This window comes from Boleophthalmus pectinirostris, unplaced genomic scaffold (assembly GCF_026225935.1).
Source record: "Boleophthalmus pectinirostris isolate CB_2022bp ecotype Guang Dong unplaced genomic scaffold, ASM2622593v1 HiC_scaffold_22, whole genome shotgun sequence".
Classification (NCBI taxonomy): Eukaryota; Metazoa; Chordata; class Actinopteri; order Gobiiformes; family Gobiidae; genus Boleophthalmus; species Boleophthalmus pectinirostris.
Window position 1 is genome coordinate 26,643,605 of NW_026571190.1, and position 23,408 is coordinate 26,667,012.

The 23,408-nt window shown below is 38.5% G+C and overlaps 3 protein-coding genes across 3 annotated transcripts; 2 read left to right on the forward strand and 1 right to left on the reverse strand.

The window, feature by feature from the left end:
• Window positions 1-838: 838 nt before the first annotated feature.
• LOC110172661 (retinal cone rhodopsin-sensitive cGMP 3',5'-cyclic phosphodiesterase subunit gamma-like) lies at window positions 839-1,162 on the reverse strand. Its single transcript, XM_020938568.2, has 2 exons — window positions 1,053-1,162; window positions 839-963 (listed from the first exon to the last, which is right to left on the reverse strand). The coding sequence occupies exons 1-2, from the start codon at window positions 1,160-1,162 to the stop codon at window positions 846-848; spliced, it is 228 nt and encodes a 75-aa protein (XP_020794227.1). The 3' UTR covers window positions 839-845.
• Window positions 1,163-4,087: 2,925 nt separating this feature from the next.
• LOC110172656 (retinal cone rhodopsin-sensitive cGMP 3',5'-cyclic phosphodiesterase subunit gamma-like) lies at window positions 4,088-4,726 on the forward strand. The gene is made up of 3 exons (XM_020938562.2): window positions 4,088-4,205; window positions 4,407-4,522; window positions 4,609-4,726. The coding sequence occupies exons 2-3, from the start codon at window positions 4,419-4,421 to the stop codon at window positions 4,724-4,726; spliced, it is 222 nt and encodes a 73-aa protein (XP_020794221.1). The 5' UTR covers window positions 4,088-4,205; window positions 4,407-4,418.
• A 4,673-nt stretch (window positions 4,727-9,399) lies between these two features.
• On the forward strand, window positions 9,400-18,000 carry LOC110172561 (endoplasmic reticulum resident protein 27). Its single transcript, XM_055158606.1, has 7 exons — window positions 9,400-9,451; window positions 9,524-9,609; window positions 14,384-14,521; window positions 16,004-16,120; window positions 16,204-16,329; window positions 16,420-16,617; window positions 17,939-18,000. Exons 1-7 carry the CDS (start codon window positions 9,400-9,402, stop codon window positions 17,972-17,974), a joined length of 753 nt encoding a protein of 250 aa, XP_055014581.1. The 3' UTR covers window positions 17,975-18,000.
• Window positions 18,001-23,408: the final 5,408 nt, after the last annotated feature.

Here is a 23,408-nt window from a genome sequence, read left to right on the forward strand (position 1 = left end):
GTCACATAAGATCAGATAATAGAAAATAGCGTAAATAGCACTTTAAAGTTTTTATAGAATCACCTGTATCAGTTTTTTTCCCTTAGGGTTAGTATTTTGACACTAAATGAAATAAATTTTAAAAACAATCATATTCCACTGTTAGTGCATATGCAATGAAATATTTAAAATATTGTGTTTATTTTATGTATTTACTAGATTTATAATAAGATGTAAACAGCTGATATTAGACTATAGGTCAACATGAAGTACTGTCTGGCTTATGGCGTCTTTACTCTGTCCAGTTTGTCTTCTGATTGGTACAATATTCAATTTGACCACTAGATGTCAGTAGAAACCTTTAATTTAAATCCACTCAGATTTGGATCCAATTTTAAATCAAAGTAAAAACTGAAAATTTCAGGTTCATTTGACCTCACTTCATACACACTTGCACCAAGCAAAACAGCACAAATTAAAAACTCTGTGGGAACTATTTATTGACAGTTCTGCCATTCTTGAGCTAAATGTAAAGTTGTGATTCACAACAAAATAAAAATAAATCTCTGTACATTAAGGAGGAAAGGCTTCAGTGAGGTAGGACCAAGAAAATGGAAAAGGCAGGTGGCAGGTGAGAAGGGCAAATAGGCCAAATTCAGGAGCAAATTAACACAATGTACTGCAAACAGCAATTCTTCGTAATTCACAAACGTGGATCCAAAAGCTGACACATAGAGAATTCAGACTTTCACCGGACATCCTTTAATTTTCTACAATATCCGAATTTGTTAAATTTGGGTGAGGATAGGTAAGGCATCTGGGGAGACAAGGGAGGAACAGCGGGACGGGGCAGAGGGGCAAAGGTTCTAGACGATTCCGTATTTGGCCAGGTCACTCAGCTCCATGTCTCCGAAAGCCTCCCATGGGCAGACCACTGTGATGTCAGTGCCCAGGCCCTCCATGCCGGGGATGTCGTCTCCGAATCTAGAGAAGGTAAATTAAACTTACCATTAGGTTACCAATGAAACATGAAAATAACTTACTTTCAGAATTTAATGGTGGTTCTTTCTTACCCCTTCTGGCCTGGTTTGGGGGCCTTGCTCTTGAATGTGCGCATGGCCCTCTGCTTGAACTTGGGGGGAGCCTTCTTGTCAGCGGGAACTGCGACCCCGGAGTCTGCCATTGTGCTTGTTACTGTAAGTAAAATGCGACAGAAATGAGAGCGCTCTGTTATAAAGACTTCCCACACACACCAACAGATTAGGCTAATATAGGCCTTAGTCTATACCTGTCGCTTAGATCCTTTTAAGCGTTGTTACACAAACAGCTCTGTTTTATTTTTATCCCCTCACTTTACAGATTACACTAGAATAGTGCCACGTTCACCTAATTCCATAATTAGACTTCAGTCAACACAGTGACTGTCGAGCATTTGCGTTTGTCCTGGATAAGTTATTATCAAAAAGTTAATGTTTATCATAAAACACTTGCTTTGGTTACATCCAAAAAACTTTGACACTTTTGGGCCTACTTAGCTTGGATTATGTTTCAACCAGGGTGAGCTCTATCAACCTTTGATTATTTTCCACTAAATGCTAAATAATCCACATCTGCCATTATTCTTCCTTAACATTTCCAGTCTACTTAACCAGGGCTGAAGACCAGCATCCTCTTCAGTACACATATCACAATCAAGACTAGCAGAGACAAACACAAGAAAAGTATCCTTTTTTGGCATTATTTATATCATATAGGCCTAGATAGTAGAGAACAATGCTGTCAGTGACAATGCTATCATTTCAAAGATATACATTTGTTCTCTAAATCTATAAAAAGCATTTAAAATTGCCCCCATCCCCTCGGGCAGGTGCCCTTTACACTCACCTGTCTGAGCAGCAGCCGTCTGTCGTGTTGTACGTTTGATAGAACTAACAGTGCTGACCTGTGGACCTCTTATATGCTCCTGTCTAATCCTCCTGACAGGTGCACATAGGCTCACAACATGCAGATCTAAAGTTGGGATGGAAAACCACCAGGCTTACATAAGGAACCATCTTGGAGAAAACACTAAGTGGATTTAGTGGGTGTTTCCCAGAAACTTCTACATGGTCAAGCATTTTATTATGGTGTCATGATTTATATTATGGTTATTATGAATTGATCAGTTGAATGTGCCTATTTGCATTTAACTTAAAGGTCCTATATTACACAAAATTCAAGATTCTTGTGAGTTTTTTTGTTGCTACCTCAACACAAACAGACCTGGAGTTGTGTTTTATTTCATTCACACTTGTTTGAGTAATTAGTTTGTCCACCTTGTGATGTTATGAACTGGTAGTTTTCAGGTTAACAGCTCCTTTTACCTTTTCTTCAGAAGAGATTGGCAATTTCAAGTCTGAAATCTTTCAAATGATTCTAGTGAATGTGTGTTTAAAAATACAGTGAAGCATTTCCTGCATTAGCTCATGAATGTTTTCAGTTTTAGGGAAGAACTCAGCCTAAATACGAATGATCTGTGTGTTAAACATGTGCGAGTGAAACAAACCACAACTCCTCGCATGTTTGTGACGAGGAAACATTATAACAGAAAAAAGTGTAATATGGATCCTTTAAAGGCGTATGGAGGCACCTGTGTCAACTTTTATTGATATGTTTTTTCTTTTGGTCTCAAAATATTTAACCTATGAATGCATTTTTTTGATTTGTTTAATAGATTTATAATAAGATGTAAACAGTTATTATTAGGCTGTGGATCAATATAAAGTACTATCTGCTGAGTCCGTCTGCTAACTCAGTGCTCTTTGTTGTTTTAAGAGCTCCAGTCTCCAGCGCATCTCTTCACAACAAGTTGATGTCTGTCCATTAAAGTCTGCTGTCTGTAAGTTCACTCTTTGGCACTAAGAAAAGGTCTGCTCTTTATTTGTCTCGCATGATGCAGCTTGAGCGCAGGTCCTTACATCACATATCCCAGATCTGCAGAGGGCTACTTCAGGACATCACAGTCACATGACAGCTTGACAGAGACATCAGAACATCCCCTTTACGCACAAACTGGCCCTAATTTCTGTGTTAGCTGACGTGAGTGCTTGGGGAATTCAGCTTGACAAAAACAAAATGAAGGTTCCCTCAAAAAAACAAAAACAAAACTGTCAGGTGTATGGATTAATGCTAAAGAGAAGGTTATTATATGCTTATTTAATGCATATTTGTGAGTTTTACCTTCCTGTAATGTGCAAATATTTTTACAGATAATATAATAATATGTTTTAAATTGGTAATTGCCAGGGTACAAGAATAAGAGCAACTTATTTTTCCTTATTTTTATTTATTTATTTTAGCAGTAACTATTTTGGTGGGCAACATATTGATGGAGGTCTGAGTTCTTGATTTCATACTAGCTTAAGATGTTATTGGAATTGTGTTTATTAATCAAATAATTTCAATGTTTGCAAAAAGAGCACCACCAAATATTGTCTCACCTCAACGCAGTATCTGTTAATTAGATGTACTTTTTCATTCTTAATTTTCCTTTTTTTTCTTTTTACTATTTCTGGAAATCACTTTTGTACAGAAGTCTTTATTGTCTCAGACCTGAACTTTGTAAAACAGATTAACAAAAAAGATCTTGTGCGACAACATTGCCATAATATTGTGCACACCTCTGGGACCTGAATTTATCTAGTGAGATTTTTTTAAAGTGCCACAATGAAAGAAAATGTGTAATAGCATGAATAAAAATTGCAAACCGAACCACTAAATTTTATGTTTTGAATTGTTTGGAATGTGATTTTAATGCCTTTCTTATTCTTTGAATTACTTTGTGGACAAATTGTGCTATACAAGTGAACTTACCTTGTCTTGGATCATGTTTAAGTATCACATCTTCAAATGCAAACCTGATCCTTACAGACTTGGACATGTTTTATATGTATTTAATTCACCCATGGGCTTGGTTTCTTGGCACACATAGGCCATCTCGTGCCAACAGCTGCTATTACCTTCAATTCTGACATATCCTTTATAAAGCTCCTGTGCCAATATTGTCTTGTACACCCTGATCTTGTTTATTTGTGACTAAGCTTAGGCCCATTCTGTGATACCAGAGTGAACCTTTGATGAGATTACACAGATTAGACGACTTTAAAAGGCAGCAGCCAGACTGAGCAAAGTATACCTCAATCGAGACTACAACAGTGCACAGCAGCAGCAGCAAGCAAACTAAACCGGTAAGAAAACAACTATTTATCTTTTTGAGTCTTTTGGCAATGCAATATCAGTGTTCTAATTTACTAGATAAACCCCTGGCAATCGCTTCTACCAGTGTTATATATTATAAGTAGTTTGAATTCACAGTTGGATATTTATCGCTTGTGAAGAGTTCATTTTGCAAAACAAACTGACGATTTTTTTGTCTATTTTTTTTGCAGTAAACAGTCGCAATGGCAGACGTCGCAGCTCCAGCCAACACAAAGGCTCCCCCCAAGTTCAAGCAGAGGGCCATGCGCACATTCAAGAGCAAGGCCCCCAAACCAGGCCAGAAGGGGTAAGAAAAAAAACACCTCCTGATTTTTTACCAAGTCATGGAGAATTATTTCAACCACTCTTAATATTGTTTTATTTATCCACCAGATTCGGAGACGACATCCCCGGCATGGAGGGTCTGGGCACTGACATCACAGTGGTCTGCCCATGGGAGGCTTTCGGAGATATGGAGCTGAGTGATCTGGCCAAATACGGAATCGTCTAGTCCCCATCACCTTTTGTCCCTGTTCCTTCCCTTGCAACCGAGCAGAGACACTAGCAAGGAGGCAGCTCATAGACTTTGATAGAGGAACAGATCTGAAGAGCACGCTGTCAAAAATGCACTTTAACCATAAATGAAGATCGCCAAAATACCAAGTGATTCTGTTCAGGAGCTGAGATTTTTCTCACTCTGATGGAATGTATTTTTGTAAATATTGTAATTTAAAATGGTGTTGTGTCCAGTAAGGATTTCATCTGCCATTTGCCCCATCACCTCACTGCTGCCAATCCTCAAGATGTTGTCAAATTAGATTTTATTTTTATGGAAGTCCACCCTGTACATAAATAAATCTATTTTCACTAGCAAACATGTTCTGGTCATATTTTTTTAACAGGTATATAGTGTTTGACGGCATAAGGCCCATGTTTTACTCAAAAGATAAGTGGTTTTTAAATTGCTCTATTTGATTTTGAGATATTTATATTTTGAAGGCAACAGTTAGGGCCAATTTAAGTTTGAGGTTAATCCACTTAACAACTTTATTTTTTTATAATGATGATTTAATTTGGGACAGGGATATACAGTGTACTTTGAGGTAAATAATGTTACAGTGGCTCACAAAATTTATAGATTTAAATAAAATGAGTGTTTTAGTTGAAGTAGTTGACATCCAAGAACCTAGAATAAGAAGTAAAAGTGTTAAGTTGAGACTCCTTTATAGGCAAATCCAATTGGAGCTTTACTTAATCTCCTGCTGAAACAGGCTGTCCTGTCTTAATTGTGTCGGAGGCCTCATTACAAAGTCAGATTAAGGTGAGCTTTAGTCTGTAAGGCTTTAGAAGTTTTAAGAAAGTGTCATTTGAATAGAAGAGGATACTGTGATACTGGAATCATTATAAAACAAACAAACATTTATTTGTTCCATTTGTCATTGAGAAAAATTTTCGTGAAACAAATGAACAGTAGCGGTAAACCATAAAGCGTCAACAAGGATTCAAAAGCAGACCACTAAATTAACTACATGACCCACCTATACAACATGAATGTAAAGAAATAAAAATTGACTGACAAAACCTTATTCTCTAAATTGTAGACTACCAGCTGCTAACTGAGAAATGTTAATAATCACAAAAGTCAAAGCAATTACCTACAGCCTACAATTACACAACTACTGTACTCACTGTTCAGACAACACCACAAAAATGTTAAGTGGTGTTGTCTGAACTGGCTACTAAAGAGACCATAATGGGTTTGAATATTTGTGTTTGTGTATTCATGTATTCATGCATACATATTCTGTGTGTGTGTGTTTTTACAGTTTATTTTTACTCACTACATCATTATTAATTCACTGCACAGTATCCACAAGTCTGATCAGGTCAACCATTAAAAAACAAACAGGTGACAATAAATCTAAAGTAAACATTTTGATGAAGGTCTTTAATTAATGACTGTAACTGTAAATATTTGCTTACATAATAGGAATGCAACAATTCTCAATATTATGATAAATTGCTCAGCATGACCCTGATACTACAGTACACATGTATACAGACATGACATTACTACAACATGTAAAGAGTTGCATCTTTAGGGAGATAAAAACTTTATTGGTAGAGTAAATTTAGCTTTGTTTGTCTGAGGCTTAAAATGTCTGTATGTAATATGACACAGCTTACATGGTTTTTGAAAGTGGCATTGGACACTATACCTCTGTGTAGTAGACCCACTACCAAAACTTAATTCTCTAAAATGTAAAATGACTTTATTTTTTCTGTGAATTGACGCCCTGAGTGAGAAGAGTCAGTCAAGGATCAGTGACACCTGAACACAGCTTTAAGAGGAGTTGCATAAGTGTGAAAACTGGAAGCTCTTACTTAAACTAAACGTAACATGTAATCCAGCAGCTCAAGGCTTACCTGGTCCTGCATCACTCTAAACTCTGCCCCATGTGTCCTCATCACACACTCTAAAGCTACATGGTGGAACATTTTCAGACAAACTCAATACATGCTACATAAAACCAGCATGTTGCATTTAAAACATAATAATAATATCTATAATAAACCAATATTTTGTCACAGAAATCTGTAAATCTCAAGAAGGTTTACTATGTCCAATAGAGATGTTATTGCTTTGCCTGGAATGTTCCACCGTGCATCATTAAACGTGTGTTCATGACGCCAAGATGTTATGTCTATGATCTATGGACTATTTTCCAGGCAAAGCAATAGTAACATTTACATTAGTAAATCCACTTGCACAGAGAACGTTCAACTTTATTTTGTATTTGTATGATTTAAACCTTTTTTAAACAATTGGCTAAAATGCTCACTCTCACCAGAAAAGTTACATAGTGTACCTTTAAGAAATGCTCAAAGCCACATCATGATCTCTCTCTGCTGTGACACTTCTCTCCACCATTTTTCAAGGGCAAAAAATATTGAAAAAGCATTCAATAATTTAACAAATGTTGAATATTTCATTCACAAACATGTAATAGTAAAAGGTCACAGCACCACTTTAAGATTTTAATATGGTCAAAAATGTTAATGTTAATAAAGTTAAAGTAACAGGGCTGTTGAAAATATGCTCTTAAAGGGCCTTGAAACTATAATGCCTTACTGACGTGAGAATCTTCCCCTGCCTCTGACATTCAACTTTGTGGTATTAGCAATGACCTTAATCCACACAATGTAAACACTTAGAGTACTTAGTTCAGATAGAGTAAAACTAAATAGAAAACTGGTTGTGGTCTCATAAAAAAAAAAAAATTGAAATCTTTCCCTAAAGCTACTAATAAAAAGTATGTTTCTCTTTGACTCATTTTACTTCTCATTTTGGATGACAAAATGTGCAATTTTTTAAATGTATTTGTTAATTGATGAGAGTAATATATGTATTTACCGTATATCATTAAAACATCAAATTCTCCCCCTGGTTTTGTAGTGTAGTGGTTCCTATAGACATCACGTTATTTTTAGCTGCAGTTTATTCTGGGCTTTGGTTGGCCAAAGTGTAACTAGCCTGGTCTGTTTTTAGACGAGAAAGAGGGTTAAAATCACGGAGAGCCAGGATAGAGGCATACTTCTGGGTTCATTTTGTGTGAGATGTTTGTTGGTTGTTCTGCTCTGTCAGCAAGAATTTAAGTAAATCTAAATAAATCTTTGTTTTCTCTCTAAAGTTGTAAAAATGGTTTCTCTTTCTCAAGCCCCCACTGGAGGCAGTTATTTGTCCCACAATCTGAAAATGCCTCCATGTTGTTGAACATTGGGTGACTGGGTAAAACCACTTACAACACAACGTAACAATTTATGTATTTATTTTAAAGTCTTTTTTCATAAAAAAAACAAAAAACTGTTTTGATTGTAAGATACCTATTTCTTGTAAATGAATATTCAAGGTCATACACTGTCCCATCCCTCCATTTATGAAAAATGTTCTACTATTTGTTTCTAGGACCAGGATGTGCAGACCAAGCACATTTGTCCACACCTCATTCCATGCAGACTTTAATTTAAGTTAATGTATTTGGTTTATTTAGCTGGGACAGTGTACATTAATCAGGATTTCTGTAAATGGACCAGAATTAACCAGAGGTTATTTTTCATCTGCTGTCCCTGGACAGATGGTAAACATGATCGCGCTAAAAACACAACAATAAGAATTATACAAAAAAGTGCAATTGTGCATGTACACAATGAGAAATAACTAACACACACACTAGAGCACACAGATAGGAGACACACTTCACACTTCACTCCACATAGACTTCCTCCTGTGCCAGCACTACCAGCTCATCCTGGGGATTCTGGCTGTCCCTGGGCCTTGTCTGGTTTGGACGTGCCCAGAACACTTCCCTGAAAAACCTCCAAAACAGATGCTTGAGCCGCCTTAGTCTGCTCCTCTCTGTGGAAGAGTAGCAGCTCTATTCTGAGCTCCTCATTTCAGCTGCTTGTATCTGAGATCCTTTCAGCCCAAGTATGACCCAGAGCTAATGAGCATAGGTGAGTCCAGCTCCCTCTTCACTATACAGACAGATACAACTATTTCCCCTACTGAAAAAGTGTAGTCATACCTTTTTTTAATTGACATCTTAAAAATACAGTTAAAAGCACCAAGATCATTATGAACTCCCTATTTTTCTTTTCTTGTATGGTTGAGTTAATTTCCCACTGTGAAGCTGACTCCCCCCTGTGGTGAGCTCTCATAGTGCAGCCCATTTACTCAGAGCTGGTGGATTGTGACAGGTCTCTTCATTGGCTATTTCTAGAACTCAAGTCCTAAGCTTCCTCCCACCCACAGCAGCAGATTTATGTAACCCTCTGCAGCACTAGACATTTTGGGAGCAACATATCAAGAGGAAGTCCAGGATGCTGCTAACAAGACACAAGGGACTGAGCAGCCATCTGTAAAGCCTTCATTGAATCCCTGAGCACTTTAACCTCACTTTACTAGTGTATACACATTTTACTGCATATCCACGCACTCCATTCATGTTTAGGTGACACGTAATCCAAAAATTCAGCTCCAGCACTTATCAGTAGCACCTGGTTGTTCCCACGAATCTAAAGGTGTGTGGAGCCTGCACATTGGATAGGCACACAGTTAGACTTGTACAAAAGCCTATTGGGGATAGCTAACCTTTCTTTTCTGTCTCTTCCCCTTTGTTTAAAATGCTGGGGACACTGTTTTTCTCCTTACTGCTGACATGTGCATGCGCCGAAGGTGAGCTCTGTTCTCAGTGTGTTACTTGTGAGGAGCCTGATGTATTTACTAGTATGCTCATGTTGTCCACAGATCTGGTGGTCCCTCGCCTCAATGACACTAAAGCAGTTGAGGCCTTTGCGGACTCGGCTGAAGTGGTGCTTGTTGGTTTTTTTGAGGTGAGAAAAAACTATATTGTATATAGTTATATTACTTTTATACACAGCAAATTCAAGAGTGTTAATTCAACTCGTATATTGTTCATTTTAACTCTTTTACCATGTCATATGGGGTCCACAGTAAAATGAGTTAAAAACTACACTTTCCAAAGTGTAGAAGGCTCAACATTGGTAAAGTGATGTAACCATACTCCTTATAGTTAAATTTGACACTGATTAAGATTTGATTTTTTACACTAGTGTATAGTGAAAAACTAATAACTCTGTATTGCTATGTTTTAACACATTATGAAGCAGAAATAGCGTAGAGTGTTCTTCATGTTACACTATTCACTAGTAACTCTTTCTTCACCAAATACAGTGTACATGCTGTGGTCATTCAAGTTCATAATCCCTTTTACAAATGTAAAATAATGAAAACCACCATAAAATTCCATTTCAACTTGATTTGTAGTAAAACAATGCACATCATACAATCAACACAATTTAAATAAGTCATATGACACAATACTATTTTTGCAAAATCCAGCTGACAGCAGTAATTCTCTGTGCCCTCAACAGTTTGTCACAATGATTGTCATTTATTTTTTTTAAGTTGATTTTTCAATGCAAGCAGTCCATGGATGAATCAAGATCTTGTTTTGAATGGAATTCAGGCAAGCTCATCTCCAAAAATGAGAGGAGCATGTCTGACTGTTTGAAACAAGATCTTCTCTCGATTGTATAAACATAACAATGTTCACAATAGAGGCAGTCCTGCTAATTATGAAACAGTTACATTGCAGAAAATGTTTACCTCAATAGTCAGTCTGTCACTCTTGGGGTTTCTTTTGACACATCCAACGTCCATGTTGTAGACAGTTCTTTGAATACAGATGTAAAGTTTGTGAGAGTCTGAGGACCAAATGCCTTGAAGCGTTCACCAAATTCAGCCAGGTCAACGATGACATAAAAACTTTCATCCTTCCCACTTCAATCACAGGTAGAAAGGCCGTCCAGGCTCAACCAGCAAGAAATGTGTCCATACTGATCTGTAAAATAAAATAAAATATAGAATAGAATAAATATAACATATTCAGGTAAACACCCGGCAAAACAGGCTATGCAATATTTAATGAGCCTTGAATAAAAGTTAAAACGTAAATATATAGTAAATATATTATGGTGCATATATCCTTATTTGTTTGTTCCTATTAAGCAAGTTATTCTGTTGCATGAGCTGTATGTTTTTGTACACAGGAACCATTAAAATAAATAACTTGAAGGGTAATATGAAAAAATGTAGCCCCTTAGAAAAGATTATTTTTAAATGCAAGACCCACAAGAAACAAAACACCTAAATGCCATTAATCATGAAAATAGAATGTAATTAAGGCAAAAATTACAACTACTTAGCACATATATAAAATTCAGTTAGTCAGTTACGAAATTATTGGTGAGGTTACATTTCAGTTCTACATATAACCATTTCATGACATACCTGTAAATCTCTGAGATGCTTTGAGCCTTCATCTTTCCACTGTAGCCATTAGGAAACCCTAAAGAAAATACAAAAAAAGAATGTATCATTACTCTTTTTGACTAAAGGTCAATAGCATATTGTTAGCGACCTACAAACTGTCGCAATGCTTTATGGGTTTGTTTTTATTTGGTGCTAGTTATTGACAGGCAGTCATTTTCGGGGGGGAGCGTTCAGACCATGAGTTAGGCAGGAGTGTTTGAAAGATAACCCTGCACTGTTGCTATTTTGCTGGTTCATTTAAAGCTGAAATACAAGCCAACCTGTTCTCAAGGTTTTCATTTCGTAACTGCCGTTACAATATTAAGACATTGTATTGGGTAAGACTTCATACTTTAAGATATTTTATTTTTACAGAACTACTACTATTAACCTTTTGATTCAAATACTTTTAATAATTCTCCACATGGTACAATATCCTACCTCAACACACCACACAAAAGTGTGCACGTTTATAAGCTATTATTAAAAGAAAAGCGAATACAACGAATGAATGCAGCCCTTAAGTGTGAAAAACACGGTGAAAACACGGAGGAGCTAAGCTTGCAATGCTAACCTGCCGTTCACTTCAGTATAGACCGGGGGTCCGTGTCGCGGCCATTACATGTTCGTTGGTAAATGGGTCGCTGAGAGCCGCTCCAGTCCCGCTAAAGACAGTGAGCCGCTGCGCCGTAACTCGGTCCGGAAAGTGAAGAGCATCACGGACACTTGTCACGGGGCTTTGAGGGCTACTCTACGACAAAAACATGGACAAAAAAATATTTTTGGCTTATAGTTTTCCGCGAATACTTTTACTCTTAGCTACTTAACACATTTTTTGGACTTCTCCTTTTTACTTAGACTTGAGAAATATCTTTTTGAAGTAAAGTTACTCTTAAAATACCCAATTTTCATGGACATCAGTGACGGCAACATTGACTGTCACGGCTAGGTTAGTTAGCTCACTACTAGCATTAGACCAAATATATTTAGTATTTTTATGAATTAAATTAACTGCAGAGTGTCCTAAATAGGTAAAGGAATCTGACCCAGGGCATGTGAGGGCTCAGGTGGTTGGACTTGAGGTTCGTTGGGTTCAGTTCTGCTGAAAAACAAACGCTATTAGCTCTTAGCTTAGCTTAGCTTAGCTTCGGACGGTAAAATGTGGCTCTTCTCAGACTGTAGCTCTCCCGCTGGAAACGTTACGAAAGTCCAACACTAATGTAGTGTAATATTCAAAATAGACACTTTCTAAGTGTTTGATGTTAACACTGTGCATCAACAACTACTTAGTTTACTCTACAGCACTGTCATAGCTGAAATAACTCTTGACTATATTGAAACATATCTGGATTTTCTTCACTTTACTCACACCAATACCGTGAATTTAACACTTTTGAATTTGCTGTTTATAGCAAGGGTGAAGAGTGATGCACAAAAAATACTCTTCTTTTTCCACTAAAATGGAAATTTTAGTATAAATTTTTATTTTTTTTTAAAGAAGAAAAAACTTTTCAAATGTACAGTTTCAGGTATGATGACCAAAAGTGCATATTTGTGGTTTTCATATAAATAATACAATTACTTTTTAAACCACCTTTATTTACCAGTTGGTAGCTGTTTAGCATCATACCCAGGTATGTGTTACAATAATATAAAATTGCATTTTTGGTGGGTAAATGAGTATGCTGTGATGCAATTAAAGGTGCACTGTGGGGTATCAAAGGTAATTTTTCAACTGCTTGTCTCCATGGAGCTTGCTTTTTTTTTGTTATTGCTGTTGTCTGGCATGTCCCATAGTAAAGCATAAAACTCAACCTTGTCCCTGAAGACAATCAGAAACAAAAGTAGGTCAGGATACAGGTCAGATCTATGGAGAGGCGTCTCAGTGTGTCATGAAAACAATCACATCTCCATGGAGACAAGCAAGTGGTGGACCAGAAAAGTTACACAGTGCACCTTTAAGATACATTTGATCATATGTGAGAAATTATTACTTCAGTTATAGTCATACAGATATAGATACAAATGGCATGTGAAAGAAAACAGACACATCACTTATTCTGTCAAAGTGTCTAACTCTTCACACAGATGACAGATCCCATCATAACAAGAAAAACTAATTATTTTTAAGCACCATTGGGAAAACCCCTGGAAAAACACAGTTCAGTTTCCTGCCTTTACAATGTAATGTTTTTCAAGGAAAGATGTATTTGGAGCAGCCACACCTTTGGCAGCATGAGGCGGGTGGAGCCAGGCTGTCCCACAGAGAGGCTTCTTTGGCCAGACTCTGGAGCAAAGGAAGGAGACAGGCCTTCGTCACAAACAAACTATCTATGTATCTGCCAGTGTGGCAATGGCTCTACTGACCCATTGACAGGGCAATGCCAGCCAGGGCTCAGTCGAGGAAAAAGAGAGTGGAGCATCTGAGGATAGAAAACAGCAGGACGGCGGGACAGACCGAATATCAGGTCTGTGAGTCATTCAGGAGGACCCACACAGAGTCACAAATTAATCTAATGGATCGTCAGGACACATGCAGCCCTGTCACAGAAATAGGCATGATTCACCTTCTTTGAGTCATCCACTCTCCCTACATGTGGTTTTCTCTCTGTCTCTGTGCCACATGCATAGTCTTCTTTGTTTTGAAGTACTTTGCTCTCACGAAGAACTGCAGAACTACAAAAATACAGCCCTGCCCTTTCAGTGCTCTATACACAATCATTTAACAAAAATCAAAAACATAACTAAAACACACAAGACAGATTTATTGTGAGCTTTGAATCATGTTGCAATGTTGTTACCCCCCAAAAACTTACCTGGAGTTGTGTTTTGTTTCATTCACACATGTTTGAGTAACCTTTTATTATTAGTCTGTCATCATCTCCAAACCTCAAAGTGCTGTGTACCTTGTGATGTCATGAAGCAGTAGTTTTCAAATTAACAGCTATGTTTTCCCTTTGTTCAGTAGAAAGTGGCACTTTCAGGTCTATGATTCTAGTGAAGGTGTACTGAGTTTAAAACACAGTGAAACACTTCCTGTATTACAAAATGACATCACAAGGTAGAACAGAGTGTTTTCTGTTTGAGAAAAGGACTCCTGGGTAAATATGCTTAAATGTGCAGAGTTTGCATGTTAAACATGTGTGAATGAAACAAAACACAATTCAAGGTTTGTTTTTGATGGGGAAATAACATTATAAGATAAATCAGAAAATAGCATAATGTGGACCCTTTAAATTATAAAAATGCCTTTTTGTCTTGAATGCCTCTCAGGGAGAAAACAGTCGAGGATATAAGGAACTGCTCGCTGCTGCAAAGAAGGTTGACTCCGTCCCTGTGGCTATTTGCAGTGTGAAAGAAGTTTGGGCTGACTACAGCCTCTCCACAGACACCATCACTCTCTTCAGAAAGGTAATCCATGCACTCTCACCCAAGGACTGTGCATTGTTGAATTTAGGAAACAGTATTAATGATGTGAGCTGGTTCTGCTATTTGATGTAAGTTGTTAAAAGTTGGTGTAGCACTGTCTCTCAGGAATCCTGTTGTTGTGCCCTTAAAGGAGCACTGTGTAACTTTTCAGATGGAGGGTCCACTCACTGGTTGTTTCCACAGAGATGTCTTCTCTTTGCCTGGAAATTTCTACAGCAACATATTTATTTCAAAGAAACAAGCAAGTGACACCAGAAGGTCAAATTACAGGTCAGATCTGTGGAGAGATGACTATGCTGACAATGAGAATGCAGATATTTTTGAACAATAAAATACCTGTAATTTACTTCATGTAAGACAGATATGTTGTCTGGTATACGGAGGAACACTGAAGGCAAAGCAGTAACATCTCCATGGAGACAATTAGTTGGTGAACCCTCTCCCTCTCTCCCTCCCTCCCTCCTTCCCTCCCAAGCAGGTCACTTCACCCACCGTGCATAATGTGAAAGTAGAGTGTGTGTGTGTGTTTGTGTGTTTGTGTGCATACCTATGTGTGTGAATGAGTGATTGGGGGTGGTTGAAGGGCTGATTGGTGTAGACTGACAAATTAAACATAGTGATTTCTTTCAGATTGTAGCTGTCTTAAGTGTGAAATGGTAAATGAGTATGACTGAGATGTGTGTCCGTGGTTCACCTATTCAATAGTCCAATTAAAGAAGAGACAAAAGTATTTTTAAAAGTAAACAAATATTATTAAATGTCCTATATTATGCTAAATTAACTCTCGTGAGCTTTAAGCTATGCTATAATCTTGTTTCCTCCTCAAAACTAACTACAACTTGTGTTTTGTTTCATTCACACATTTGAATAACTTTTTTCAAAATTATTATGTCTACATCTCCAAAGGTCAGAATGCTCTGTTCCACCTTGTGATGTCATGAAGTGGTAGTTTTCAAGTTAATAACTAACTTTTACCTTTCGTTCAGTAAAGGTTGGAAATTTCATGGCTGAAATTATTCAAATGACACTAATAAATTTGTTTGGAGTTTAAAAACACAGTGGAGTACTTCCTGTAGTATCACATGACATTACAAGGTGGAACAGAGTGTTTTCTGTTTGAGAGAAGAACTCATCCTAAATATGCACGGTTTGTGTGTTAAACATGAATGAAAACACAACACCAGCAACTTGATCATTTCTATTAGTGACTAGACCCAAGAACTCACAGTTTTATAAAGAAAATTTGCAGTTGAATAATATTAATTTTATCTGCATCCCATCTGTATTAAATAATATTGGCCTGTAGAATTTTGTTTTGTCATCTGAAACCCAGCAATACTGGTTTTCTACTTTTGTGCCTAGTTTAATGTGTGAATCACATTGCCACAGTGTTGTACCTCTGCTCTTAAAACACTAGCTGTTTTAATGTGTGACTGTTGTGATGACCATTTTATTTTTCTTCAGGCAGATAACCGTCAAGAAAACCTAGTGGTTTCGGAGCTCAAAAAGCTGGACACTGATGGACTTGTGAACTTTATTATGATCAACGAAGTTCGCTATGTCACAGAGTACAACCAAGTAGTAAGTTCTCACTGCATCAGCTGTCATCATTATTTTTGGCCAATGCATGGATCTATATTGTGCCACACTTTTTTTGTTTTCAGACAGCAGTGGGTCTGTTCGAATCTCAGGTAAAAACACACCTGGTCATCTTCGCCAACAGAACCAGTAAAGACTTCTATGAGCTGAAGGAGAAACTAGCAGCTTTGGCCCCAGAGTTCACAGGCAAGGTTAGGGCTATTATGCAACAAAGCACCAGACATAACAGAACACTCCTAGCAGCTACACCCGCCGTCCTAACCATCACTCTGTTTTTCCAGTTCTTGTTTGTTCTGATCAACGGAGCGCTAAAGTCCAACTCCCGCTCACTTGGCTACTTTGGTCTCAAGTCCAAAGACCTCCCGCGAGTTGGCATCTATGACGGCAACTCAGACATGAAATGGCTGCTTCCAGAGGGAGACATCACAGTGGAGAGAGTGCGTGACTTCTGCCAGTCCTTCCTAAGAGGAGAGCTAAAGGTAAACACATATATGTAAATAGGCTTCTGATGTTCTGATAAATCATTCAACCTTTATAGTAATAATGATACGATAATAAATATACTGAAAATACTGCATAAAGAAGACACTATATAACTCTACTAGTGTCTCCATAAGAGTTTGAGTTGGGGTTTTGTAGCACAGTAGGGGTCAGACTGCTTCCTGATAAAAGTAATAATACAATAATAAATATTTGACCCAATGACCTTGATATTTTTAGGCCAATATTTAGAGCCAATTCAAGTAATTTTCCCCAAATTATGAAACTCAAATTTAGTATAAACTCAGTCATAACCTTTTTTTACTATAGAGTGTGTGGTGAGCAGTGTAGATACATTTTCCCAGTACGTTCTTTGGACGAACGTATTCAGACAAAGCTTAATGCATATATTTTTCATGCATATTTAGGCAGCTGGTTTGGCCAAACAAAATATCGGCCTCTGCTGGAGATTTATGGCTGATAACCTATACACTAAAAGGGAAAAGATTGGTCTATCGCTAATAAATATACTGATAGTCCTGTAGAAAAAAGACACAATATAACTCTCCTTGTGTCTCTGATGATATGAGATGGGGTCTTGCAGTACAGCAGGGGTCCGAGTGCTTCCTGTTGTCATTGTGAAGTCCCTGTGCCACATAAAAGTCAGAAAACCTCATAATAATTTGCCCTGTCACTCCACACAGCGCTCCAGCTGAGAGCTAAAGGCTGACAGACAGGCAGTCAGTGGAGCATGCCAACGCAATGTCTCAACAAAACTCAAAACACATTAATCAAATGGCAATAGGTGGTATTACAAGCTGAACGCTCAAAACCTGTTAAGCATATGGAAATAACTAATGATTAATGCTTCTGACATTCCCAAGGTGTTCAAATGTTAACTGATGAGAGTGTGTCTATAGTTTGTTGGTCAGATGTTAACATTTCACTGTATATATTTAATTTAAGTAAAACAGCCACTTGTTATTGGTGTCCTTTTTGCTTTTTTTAACTTATATATATATATATATATATATATATATATATATATATATATATATATATATATATATATATATATATATATATATATATATATATATATATATATATATATAGTCTTGCTTCTCCATAGATCTGACAATTAATCTGTCTCCATTGTTATTGCTAAATCAATTTCCATACTGTAGAATAAGCAAAGCAAAACAGTAATATCTCCACGGATAAGCAGGTGGCAGACCCTTCGCCAAAAACAGTGCACTTTTAAAGAGATTAGACAGAACGGGGTGTCTAACGTTCCTCTTTGTTCCTCTTTTGTTTCAGGATGTAGCGCAGGCTGGAGACAAAAGCAAAGACTGAACTGTAAAACTTCACAGTATGTAAATTAATAAATTAATAACAATGAACTGTATGGACAATGTGCAGTGTTTTCCCATAACATTCAGTCAATGAAGAAACCTCTCTCTGCAATTTGTCCATCTTGACCGAATCCACATTCACTGAGGCATTTGTGCGTAACGTGTGTTGTCGCCCGTAGCAGCCAATGCGATTCACCGCCCGCTCACACGAGTCTGAGCCAGTCTGCGGTCCGCTGAGCTCACCACAGGTCAGCGGCCACAAGCTGCAGAGACCTGGCACAGTTTGTTGGACTGGCCACTAATGTTACTGTCCTCACCACAACACAGCAACCGCAGAGAAACTGACACACTCTGGCACAGATCAGACTGACAGATATGAGCACCAGGCCCGGACACTGCACACTTTCTCACAGGATTCACTCTAAGAATACAGGAAATACCCAGTCCCATTTAAAGGTGCACTGTGTAACTTTCCGGGTGGAGGATCTATCACCATGGACATGTTGTTGCTTTAAGATTGTCCAAAAAAGCACTATATAAATTTTATCCATTATTATTATTATTATTATTAACTGTCACATTTTTATAGCACTTATATATAGCACTTTTCCACCCTCAAGGTACTCAAAGCTCTTAACAACATGGAACAACACACCCATTCACACTCACATTCATACACCGGCGTACACAGACACTGGGGGCAAGGTAGGTTGGTAGGTGTCTTGCCCAAGGACACAACGACAGCATTCAACTTTGGGAGCTGGAATCCCACCACCAACCTGTGGGTTATCGGATTTGACCGCTCAATCAATGATGTTTATTTCAGGAGCGGGATTTAAAGCGCCAACCTTCAGATCAGTTGACAAACACTCTACCATGTGTTATTAGGTTCTTTTTTCAGGCCAAGTGTTTGTTTTCATACCTGACAGTTTCGACTGCTCTGTCTTCCTCAGAGTGGTCACGTGATGTTACTGTGACGTGTCTGGTCAGCTGATTTAAACAGGTTTTGTCGCTGTCTTCCTATCGCTAGCGAACAATCGAAACTGTCAGGTATGAAAACAAACTCTTGGTCTGAAAAAAGAACCTAATAACATAGAATATCGGAAGACCAAATGAACCTCATTGGACTAAACACTCTACCAACTGAGCTACTGTCACCCATGAAATATTGTTGTTGTTGTTATTATTATTTGCCTGGAAATTTTCATAGTAAAATATTAAACTATCTATTTCCATGGAGACAAGCACCATGCCAATTTACAGGTCTGATTTGTTGAGAGGTGGGCCTGCAAACAATACCTTGAAAAAGTACATATTTTTCAAGGTATTGCTTTATTGTAAATATGCCTATAATTAAATAATAGCCAAGTTTAATGCCATAGTGTGGTATAGTTCAGGGAACGCCATCTCCCTAGTATATCTCCATGGACACACCCAGGTGCTGGACAGGGTATCAGAAAAGTTACGTAGTGTGTAACTGTGTAACTTTTATGATGGAGGGTCCGTGGAGATAAATAAGTGTAATGTGGTACTGTAGAACATTCCAGGCAACATCTCCATAGAGAGAAGCTGATGATGGACCTTCCTCACTTTAAGTTGCATGCAGTTATAATATATATAGTATGGCTTTGGTGTTTAAATTTTAAAAAGCCAATCAGAGCTGAGGGACAATAGTCTAAAAATCTGGTTTTAAACTGAAATCATTGTGCAGATGAAACAAGAGAATGCGAGGGCCCAGACGAGCATCAGTGTAATTAGTGGTGTCATGCAGCCGGCCAGCACATCCGGAGCATGGGTTGGCAGGTGCAGGGTTTAGAGCAGATGGAAATACACCACTGTTTTGTCTGTGGCAGGAGCTCAGATGATCTCCACATCACAGCGAGTTACATAAGGCTCAGGCCAAAGGACAAATACTCAAATACTTTAATATTTAAGAAGGCCTATTAGGCAAAATCAACTTTTCAGAGCTTTTAACCATATTATAATTGTTTCTCCTCATTCAGCTGTGTCATATAGTCATTTTACAGTACAAATGGAAAAAAATAAAAATATTCTTTGATAGCGTGATCCTCAACTATACTACTGGAGATGCCAACTCTTCGTTGTGATAACATTATCACTATTCTTTCATTAAGTCCAAATAAATGTAATTCTTCATATACACTGAATTATGTTGTCCTGTTGGCTTCATCAGGCCAGGACCTGTAGTGTGCACTGGGGCAGTTTGCAGCTGAGTGTGAAGCGGCTGGGATGAAGACCACCTCCTCCAAATCCGAAGCCATGGTTTTCAGCCAGGCACTCCCTTAGAGATAGGGTGAGGAGCTGTCACACAGGAGGAGCTTGGAGTAGAGCTGCTGCTCCTGCACGTCAAGAGAAGCCAACTGAGGTGGCTCGAGCATCTGTTCCTGGTCGCCTCCCTTGGGAGGTGTTTTTTGGCATGTCCCACCGAAAGTAGTACCTGGGGAAGACCCAGGACATGCTGGAGGAACTATGTCTCTCGGTTGGCCTGGGAACACCTTGGGGTCCCGCTAGAGGAGCTGAAGGAAGTGTCCGAGGTGAAAGAAATCTGAGAGTCCCTGCTTAGACCGCTGTCCCCGTGACCTGGCCCCAGATAAGCAGAAGGAAATGGATGGATGGACACTGAATGAATATTGCAATTTAAAATTAGCAAATTATAACATAATGATCCATGATGTCAGATTATAGCTATAGGCTTAAATTTCTTAAAATCCAAAACAAACCAAATCTAAGGGCTATAGTGATGATAGTTGTCACCAGTAGACAGACAGTGGTTTTGTGCAGAGTGTGGTAAAAGCAAGCCTTCACGACCACACCGAGTTTATAGGTCTGTGTGTATTTGTGTCAGATTTGTCCATGTATCCGGTTAAAACCCAGCTGCTCAGTTTTACATGCTCAGACTTTCCCTGTTTGCCACTTGTATTCTACTCTTGTACAGACTGTGTTAATTGCTACTCAGGAAATAGTCAGAAATAAGCTTTGGCACTTGTTGTGAAGTCTTATTTCTTCATGTTCTTGCACTAAAAACAAGAGACACATCTGTTTACCCCAAACACAGTAAATCCCTGAGAGCCATCATAGCCTGTGGGATTAAACTGAGCAGTGGCTTTGGACTTCTGCTTATAAATCTTTGAAAACATTTCTCTGAATAAAGTTCGTCTAGACTGCCAACCTGGTTTGGTCTAGTCTGTAAAAAAGTTTATGCCCTGAGTAAATTACAATAGAGGAACTGGGCAGCAAAAAGTGGGCAAAAATGGTTTGCCTCACAACCAGATGGAGATGCTGTATCCCATTTTGCCCACTGCTGCTCTAGACACTCCAGTATCTCATTTGGGCCAAAACATTGGTGAGAGATATTAATTAGGACATTTCTTTAAAGTTACCAGCTGTAATTAAATTTACTGTCCCACCTCTGTTGTATTCTCTTGTCACTAGATGTTATCTATGGCTCTGCATTCTGACAGTGTGCCAGCTTTGGCCAGAAGACCAAAGAGCAAAGGTGACCAGGAAGAATGGCCAGGTAGGAGGGGAGGAACAGGTTGCACATCCGCCATTTACTGGTTAAAAAAATAAAATAAATAAACAGAAGATCTTAACTTAAAGTTCTCATATGAGGTCATAGGTTTTATTTTGTTGTGACTGTCTAATAAACACCTGTCATTTCAAATGACATGATTTTTTTCTAATGAGCCATTTATTATGATGTGGTGAGCTGAGTTAGAAGTAACTGGAAATCAAGGGCCATCAGTCTATAATATCACTAACAGGTGAATCCTGTAAAAAAAAAAAAAAAAAAATCTGAAAACATCCACTCCACATGGGGACGTATATTCAGGTTTTTAGGTCAAATATGTCAGAGCCATATTTACCCCATGTGTTAAGACTCATTATGATTTATAATGAAGCAATAGTTTCAGTTTTACATGTTGGTCACTTTAATAACACTTCAAAACCTAATTATACATGTTTTACACTTGGGGAAAAATAAATATCTTTACAACATGGCGGTGACTGTTAAATAACTATAAATACATTAGTTTTTTCTTTGTAGTCCACATAATGTGGCTCAGTTCTTTTAAGTGCAACATGCCACAACACAAAATAAGAACCTCTATGCAGCTGTATTTCCTGTCTGTTTGGATGTGATTGAACCCTCTCCCCAGTGAAACATATCCTCAAAAATGGACACTAGACCAGACATCGAAATTACATGCCCCTCATCCAAAGCAAATCTGTGAGACTAGGAATAACACTGGCCGGAGCAGGGACAACAAGGTCACAGGGCAGAAGCCCTCCCTTCTCTCTGCACAAGGTATTTATATGCTTCAAGTAATGTGTGTTCATAAATGTTTGGTTATCTAAACACTGTTTAGGATTTAGACATGGTTCAAGTCCAAGTCATCAACTGCACATGCCACTGTGAGTGCAGCCCACAGCTAGTGCTATGCACAAACACACTGCAGCATCTTAAAGCCGCATGAATGTACTACGTCCAATACATGAGGCCCTCTTATTTTAGCAGCCCATTTACTAAAAACTCTGCTGTGCACCGGGCCATGCCGCTGGTTAGTCGTGGCCGTGCTGGGCAGGAGCTGGACTCCGATCTGCGCTCTGTAAATAGTGACTGTGGTTCTAGTGGGACACTGCAGGACTCTAATTAAGCCCTGTCGCATAATGAGGCTCACTGCTGCTCCGTGTCACTCGATTAGTAGCTTGTGGCGCACACAGACTGTAGTTTGGGGTTTGTGGGGGTGGGAGATCACATCTGGGGCAACACAACAGCAGGGACGCTGTTGGGTGTCCACCGTGTAAAATAAGAAACCAATCTCCCTGATTGAAAAACAATCACACTCTGGGTTTAAAAACTCAGCAGTGCACAGTCTGGACAGTCTAGTTTTCCATTTTTGTTTTAAGATGAAATGGTGGATTGAAATGGACTAAAGTGGAGAAAAAGCATACCTTCTGAAAATGACAGATCTGTATGAGAAAGAGAAAAGACAGAAAATTCCAGACAATAGGAAAACAAAAAACAGTAATTTCTCCCTCACTGACCCATGAGTATGATGAGCTCCTGTATTATTACGGTCCTATATGTTCATGCATCAGTGCATACTTGTGTGTCTGCCTTTGCAGTGACTCCAGCCCTGGCCCTACCCCAGCCCTGGATGTCCTTGAGTGTCTTTACCATTTTCTGGTTTACATAAAGTCTACACATACAGTATGCACACACGCACACACTCATACACTCACACACACACACACACGCATACAGCCGGTAGCTGAATTCGAGGAATGCCTTCCGCCACATTCTTTGTGGGTGAATGAGTTTCTGGACTCAATGCCAAGGCTCGTGTGGGTGTTTATAGACAACTTCATGACAAGTGAAAGTGGAAATGTTGTTATCCGATTCCCTGTCC